Source organism: Palaemon carinicauda, chromosome 19 (genome assembly GCF_036898095.1).
Source record: "Palaemon carinicauda isolate YSFRI2023 chromosome 19, ASM3689809v2, whole genome shotgun sequence".
Lineage (NCBI taxonomy): Eukaryota > Metazoa > Arthropoda > Malacostraca > Decapoda > Palaemonidae > Palaemon > Palaemon carinicauda.
Window position 1 is genome coordinate 116,531,041 of NC_090743.1, and position 7,500 is coordinate 116,538,540.

General features: G+C 37.0%; 3 protein-coding genes across 3 annotated transcripts in view; 1 reads left to right on the forward strand and 2 right to left on the reverse strand.

Annotated features, from left to right (window-relative positions):
* Positions 1-263: 263 nt before the first annotated feature.
* On the forward strand, positions 264-1,073 carry LOC137659255 (uncharacterized). Its single transcript, XM_068394286.1, has one exon. It carries the CDS (start codon positions 264-266, stop codon positions 1,071-1,073), a length of 810 nt encoding a protein of 269 aa, XP_068250387.1.
* A 718-nt stretch (positions 1,074-1,791) lies between these two features.
* LOC137658339 (cuticle protein AMP4-like) lies at positions 1,792-2,424 on the reverse strand. Its single transcript, XM_068393011.1, has 2 exons — positions 2,224-2,424; positions 1,792-1,981 (listed from the first exon to the last, which is right to left on the reverse strand). The coding sequence occupies exons 1-2, from the start codon at positions 2,421-2,423 to the stop codon at positions 1,792-1,794; spliced, it is 390 nt and encodes a 129-aa protein (XP_068249112.1). The 5' UTR covers position 2,424.
* A 3,826-nt stretch (positions 2,425-6,250) lies between these two features.
* LOC137659256 (cuticle protein AMP4-like) overlaps positions 6,251-7,500 on the reverse strand; it is a 1,399-nt gene continuing 149 nt past the window's right edge. The window contains exons 2-3 of the mRNA XM_068394287.1: positions 6,695-6,906; positions 6,251-6,440 (exon numbers count right to left, since the gene is read on the reverse strand). Coding sequence (XP_068250388.1) covers positions 6,251-6,440; positions 6,695-6,906 — 402 coding nt within the window. The remainder of the gene's footprint in view (positions 6,441-6,694; positions 6,907-7,500) is intronic.

Here is a 7,500-nt window from a genome sequence, read left to right on the forward strand (position 1 = left end):
ATGGCTGTGCATATCCGGTTTGACTTGGAATTGCAACATAACGATTGACAGTACATGTTGCTTTGTGTGGCATCAAGGAAACACCTGAAAGCTTACAATTCTGCTTGAGATGAACAATATCTCTGAGTGAGGGAGACGGGATAAGTCTACCTTACAAAATTTCCGGGAAAGGATGAATCCACGCTCCAGTGGCTGTGCAGGTGGATTTGAATGCAAAGATAATCCACACCCTAGTGGCTGTGCTGGGTGATTTGACTGCAGAGATGATCCAACCCCTAGTGGCTGTGCTGCGTGATTTGAATGCAAAGATGATCCATGCCCTAGTGGCCCTGCTGGGTGATTTGAATGCAAAGATAATCTACTCCCTAGTGGCTGTGTTGCGTGATTTGAATGCAGAGATGATCCATGCCCTAGTGACCGTGCTTGGTGATTTGAATGCAGAGATGATCCAAACACTAGTGGCTGTGCTGGGTGATTTCAATGCAGAGATGATCCATATCGAAGTTACTGTACTGGGTGATTTGAATGCAGAGATGATCCATGCCCTAGTGGCCATGCTAGGTGATTTGAATGCAGAAATTATCCATGCCCTAGTGGCTGTGCTGGGTGATTTGAATGCAGAGATGATCCATGCCCTAGTGGCTGTGCTGGTTGATCTGAATGCAAAGATGATCCATGCCCTAGTGGCTGTGCTGGTTGATCTGAATGCAAAGATGATCCATGCCCTAGTTGCTGTGCTGGGTGATTTGAATGCAGAGATGATCCATGCCCTAGTGGCTGTGCTGGTTGATCTGAATGCAAAGATGATCCATGCCCTAGTGGCTGTGCTGGTTGATCTGAATGCAAAGATGATCCATGCCCTAGTTGCTGTGCTGGATGATTTGAATGCAAAGATGATACAAACATATGACAAATGGTTATCAGGTTCTTCAGTGGCTAGGGTTTGTCTTTTAATAGAGATTTCATTAATGACAATATGCCATTGGAAAAAGAATATTTGTATAGCCTATGCAAATGCGAAATTGAACCTGATGAAGATGGGTTTATTGCAGTATTTGTTACACCTATATTGAGAAGTAATTTGAGAATATATAAGATATGTATGGAACTGGGTATAATATATGTCGGATGGAATTGATAGAAATGTAATAAAGAAGGTATTCAGGAAAAGATTTATAAGGAACTATGAATATTTTAAAGCATATGCAGACTAGAGAGTTGCTGGTTTGATGTATCAGTTGATCTGACAAAAGACTATATTTTTTATATGGTTGCATCGATACATTATCTAGATCTATTAAAAGGAGCAGTAAATATGTGAGAAAGCTACTAGACGAGATCAGTGTTCGTCAAGGGAATTTGAAATGGTCCGTATACGGAAAACTTATTAGCAGTGAATAGTAAAGAGAAGCTGCATGGTATGGTGAAGGAATTTGGAAAGATTGGCTGGATAGGAAAGATATATGCAAAACTACAAGTAGCGGTCCGTGAATCGATTTGATCATGCCGGTTTGAAAATATGTCAACATACGTGAAAATTGAGAAACAGTTGTCCCAATATGTGCGATTGCTTCGTGTCGTAGACGTAAAATCATTAAATAATAAAATGTTCTCTCATGAGATGACCATAGTTTTCTTTATGCCAAGTTGCAATATTGGATCAATCAATCAAGTCAAAAACAGCAGGATTAAACAAAACAGTGTATCACATCAGTAGATCATTTATTGCCAATAAATATATCGAAGTATAAATATACGGTATAACTTGTAGAAATTCGGTCGGATTCAAGCTCATGCTTCGGTTTCTTCTTGAGCCTTGCGCTCGTCTTCGAGCCTGGCGAACTCGATCTGGTCGAGGACGAACTGTGGAATCGGGTGTGGGAATTCTGGAGCCACTGGGAGGAGGTTGGACTGAGGCTGGAATCCGTTTTCGTTGGCGACGAAGGACACTGAGGCGATGGAGCCGTCTTCCAAGGGGTAACTGAAGGAAAAGGTTGAACGATTCTATTTAGTATTGTATGCTATGGAGAACAAGAGTTATCTCTCTCTCTCTCTCTCTCTCTCTCTCTCTCTCTCTCTCTCTCTCTCTCTCTCATAAGAATGAAAAAAAGCAGCTATCAAGCAGGAGATAAAGGAATATCTGTAATAGCAACAGCAACAGCAGTAGTAATAATAGCGATAATAATTATCTATGGCACAGTGCCAGTCAGTATCTCCTCTCACCTGTAGGATCCGATCATGTTGGAACCTCCCTCAGCGCCTTCAGATCCGGAGAACTCGAATTTGATTCCATTCTCGGCCTCGAAGTCGGAGCTGTGGGCTCCGTTCTCGTCGGGGTTGACCTGGGCGCTTCGCAGGATGGCCACGGGCACTGGCACTGCGGCCTCTTCCAGCTTGTCGGCCAGGGCAACGGCCACCAGCATTGCAATGATGATCTGCAAAAGGAGAGGAGCATTCGTTGTTGAAATAATGTTCCATTGGAATAAAAGGCATCAGTATATTTAGCAAAATGCATTCCAAAATGTATGCCAGGATCTGGAAACATTAACATCTAATAGATGATCATGGTATCAACACTATGGTGGAAAATATGGGTTTGGAAGTATAGAAACATAATAAATGAAAGAGAGTTGTATAGATCTACCCTACAGAATTCTAGGTAAGGATTTTTCTTCATTTTCGTCGAAGATTTTATGAGAAATATACTTGAAATATAGTGTTTTGGAGTCACAGATTCAGGCCATTAAAATCAAATACAGAGAGGACGCGATTACGTTGAGATAATTCTAAAGATACTTAAGTTAAGATATGAATAAACAAAACACTGCCACAGGTATTTTACAAGTAAAAATTCTTCTTTAAAATATTTCTCCTAAATAAAGTAAAATTAAAATATAGACTTCAAAGTAGTTTACAGCTTCTATAATTTCCTAAATAAAAAGGGTATTATAATCTTAAACCTATGAAAGTACAGAATATCTAATTCCCAATATTCAAAGAAAGCAAAATTTAGGTTTGCAGCATCTAAAATTAACTCTTCATCCTCCAAAATCAACAAAAATTCAGTTCACAGCTTCACAAGAAGACAAAATTCTAACATTATTGGAACATGATTTTTCCCAACTAAAGATCTATCTCTCAGCTTCCGAAAGAGACGTCTAAACTCACCATCTTCATCTTGAGAACTGTGTGTGGGAGACAGGGACGGATCGAAGTGTGTGTGTGTCTATGGGTTCTTAGTTCCTCTATATATATATATATATATATATATATATATATATATATATATATATATATATATATATATATATATATATATATATATACAGCCACCAAACGACGCCAGCAATCCTGAGGTCAAGACGATCGGATCAGCATCCAGACCAAGGTCACTTGAGGTTATTTTTTTCTTCCATCCTTGAAGATAAACACTACTGAACCCTTTCACTGGTTTATATGTCCTTCTGCTCTCTCTCTCTCTCTCTCTCTCTCTCTCTCTCTCTCTCTCTCTCTCTCTCTCTCTCAACTTCCATGTATTTCCTTTTTATGTAACATAACTTATCAGCTCTGACCTTCATTGCCGCAGTCACCCTTTTCCCATTCACTGTCATAAAACTATAACTTTGGTCCTTTATTTCTCAAGTTAGCCCCACCCTTCATAGTCCCAGTCTCATTATTCGCCGTCACTTTCATCCTTTTCCTTGATGTCATAGCGATTAAGAAAGGAATGTTCCTGCCCTTTCCCTATAGCGTACTTTCGTCATAAAACTCTTAATTGCTCAGCCACACCTTGCATCGATCTATTCTCCCAACAGATCACTGTCACTTACGTTCGGTATTATGCTTCCTATGACCCTGTTCATTCAATGGGAGCCCTTAACAGCGTCTGATCTCCTATTAGTAACTATTTTAAGGTGATTAGGATCTTTTAAAAGCAAACACGGCTCGAGGAGTTATGGGAGGGTCTGGTTTAATGACCGAATTACTTTTTTATGACTTTTAGAGCCAGTTTAACGACTTAACCGCTTCGTTTCATTGTATTTATATGATATTTCAACATATTTTGGAGCAGAGAGGGTCAGGATAGTCGGGGGCCGTAGAATAACAAAATAACCTTGGCATCTTTGGGACGTTTGGAACTTATTCCTCCGGTGTTGAATCAACGAATGTTTATCAGTGTCTTACATTGTAATTCTCTCTCTCTCTCTCTCTCTCTCTCTCTCTCTCTCTCTCTCTCTCTCTCTCTCTCTCAATTGAGAGGGGACATTGCTCTCAGAGATTTTTTTGCATAAAATGAAAGATGTCGATGATATAATGAGATAAAAAAAAATCCTCAGAGGTGGTCAGTTTCCATTTACGGTTTCTGTCACGACATTTGTATACTGGAGAGTTTAAGTCAAGGGTCAAATGAGTGTCCAATGATCAAATGACGCTTTTAAAATATGTGAAACTTATGAAAATAATTTTTTTTTTTTTAATTTGATATTACTGTTCAAAATAATTAACGATGATCGTAAGGTTTTGAATTTCTATTTTCCTTTGAGTTTTAAACTTGTAAGGATTCCTTAAGGGATATTTATTCATTTCTAATTTGGAAAAAGTAAAACTTAAATTATCAAAATTTGTTCACAGTCGTTTGAATAATTCATCTTTTCTTAGTAAACGTTTTTTATCTAAGAATTAAATAAGTATAGTAATTTTATTGTTTTTCTCTTAGTGCTGATCATTTTTGTGCAACCGAAGTAACTAATCTAGCTTAAATTGATAAATAAATGATATGGGAAAATAATTGAAGTTATTGTTTTATGTACTGAATATAAACAATGTGGTTACATACTGTATATATATATATATATATATATATATATGTATATATATATATATATATATATATAAAATATATATATATATATATATATATATAATATATATATTTATATATATCTATATATATATATATATATATATATATATATATATATATATAGATATATATGCATGAAAAAGAAACCTATTTAATGAGATGGTCCTAACAGTGTTAACTTAAGCATTAAAAACTTGGAGCCTTACTAAAGACTTACAACATATGCTAGTTACAACTCGAAGAGCTATGGAAAGAATAGTGATGGTAATAACACTGAGAGACATAAAAAGGATAGGATATTCTAACAACATGTAAGAAAAAGAAATGGACATGGGAATGACATATAATGAGGACGACAGACAATAGATGGACATAAAGAATAACAGAATGGGTCCCTAGAGATTGCAAAAAGAAGGGGAAGGAAGAGAAGACGATGGATTGACGAACTGAGAAAGATTGCGGATATGGACAGGCACAGAAACCCCATAAATTGACGCTTGTGGAAGGACATGTCTGAGGCCTTTGTTCTGCAGGGGACTAGGAACGGTTGATGCTGATGATATATATATATATATATATATATATATATATATATATATATATATATATATATACATATATATATATATTTATATATATATATATTTATATATATATATATATATATATATATATATATATATATATATATCTACACGGGTGGCTTTTGTATTGTATTCTGGTAAGCATCTAGGATAAGGTTCCCTATCCTATTTTCTACACACAATCATGTCAGTGACCCACGACAGTCGAGTGACTACCAGGTACTAAATGTTACTACTATGGTCAACAGAATTAAGATGACGGTTTAGGCCACAAAGAATTCGTCATCATCTGTGACAATGTCATTAGCCCTCTTGCTTGTGTGGAAAGTGAGAGATCCACCTTATGTCAATGTTTTATATGTATGTAATAATAGGCATGAAGTTAATTCTAATAGCCAGGCCTTCTCCATCATGAGGCTCAATGCTACACAGTATTCTAGAAGTTTTATTCCAGCTTTGACCAGGTTTTGGAATGATCTTCCTAATCGGGTAGTTCAAACGTGCAGCAAAAGATTTTATGTTGAACAAGCTGACGTAAAACTCTTCTTATAGCTTATATATGAAATATCTGTTTTAAAGTTGTCAATGTTTTTTATTTTTTTTATTTCAATTGTTCATTACTTCTTATATCGTTTATTTACTGTATTTCCTCATTTCCTTTCCTCACCGGATCAATCAATCAAGTCAAAAACAGCAGGATTAAACAAAACAGTGTATCATATCAATAGATCATTTATTGCGAATAAATATATCGGAGTATAAATATACTGTATAACTTGTCGAAATTCGGTAGGATTCAAGCTCATGCTTCGGTTTCTTCCTGAGCCTTGCGCTCGTCCTCGAGCCTGGCGAACTCGATCTGGTCGAGGACGAACTGTGGAATCGGGTGTGGGAATTCTGGAGCCACTGGTAGGAGGTCGGACTGAGGCTGGAATCCGTTTTCGTTGGCGACGAAGGACACTGAGGCGATGGAGCCGTCTTCCAAGGGGTAACTGAGGGAAAAGGTTGAACGATTCTATTTAGTATTGTATGCTACGGCAAAAAGTTAGTTTCTCTCTTTCTCTCTCTCTCTCTCTCTCTCTCTCTCTCTCTCTCTCTCTCTCTCTCTCTCTCATAAGAATGAAAAAAAACAAAAAACTATCGAACAGGAGATAAAGGAATGTGTCTAATAGCAACGACAACAGCAGTAGTAATAATAGCAATAATAATTATTCATGGCACAGTGCCAGTTAGTATCTCCTCTCACCTGTAGGATCCGATCATGTTGGAACCTCCCTCAGCGCCTTCAGATCCGGAGAACTCGAATTTGATTCCATTCTCGGCCTCGAAGTCGGAGCTGTGGGCTCCGTTCTCGTCGGGGTTGACCTGGGCGCTTCGCAGGATGGCCACGGGGACTGGGACTGCGGCCTCTTCCAGTTTCTCGGCCAGGGCAACGGCCACCAGCATTGCAATGATGATCTGCAAAAGGAGAGGAGCATTCGTTGTTGAAATAATGTTCCATTGGAATAAAAGGCATCAGTATATTTAGCAAAATGCATTCCAAAATGTATGCCAGGATCTGGAAACATTAACATCTAATAGATGATCATGGTATCAACACTATGGTGGAAAATATGGGTTTGGAAGTATAGAAACATAATAAATGAAAGAGAGTTGTATAGATCTACCCTACAGAATTCTAGGTAAGGATTTTTCTTCATTTTCGTCGAAGATTTTATGAGAAATATACTTGAAATATAGTGTTTTGGAGTCACGGATTCAGGCCATTAAAATCAAACACCTAAAGGACGTGATTACAATGAGATAATTCTAAAGATACGTAAATTAAGGATATGTACAAACGATAAACTCTGCCACAGGTGTTTTACAAGTAAAAAATCTTCTTTAGAATATATATCTCTAAAAAAGGAAAATTAGAATATGGACTTCAAAGTACAGTACAGCTTCTATACTTTCCTATATAAAAAGGGTATTATAATCTTAAACTTATGAAAGTACAAAATATTTAATTCCCAATATTAAAAAAAAACAAAATTTGAATTTGCAGCATCC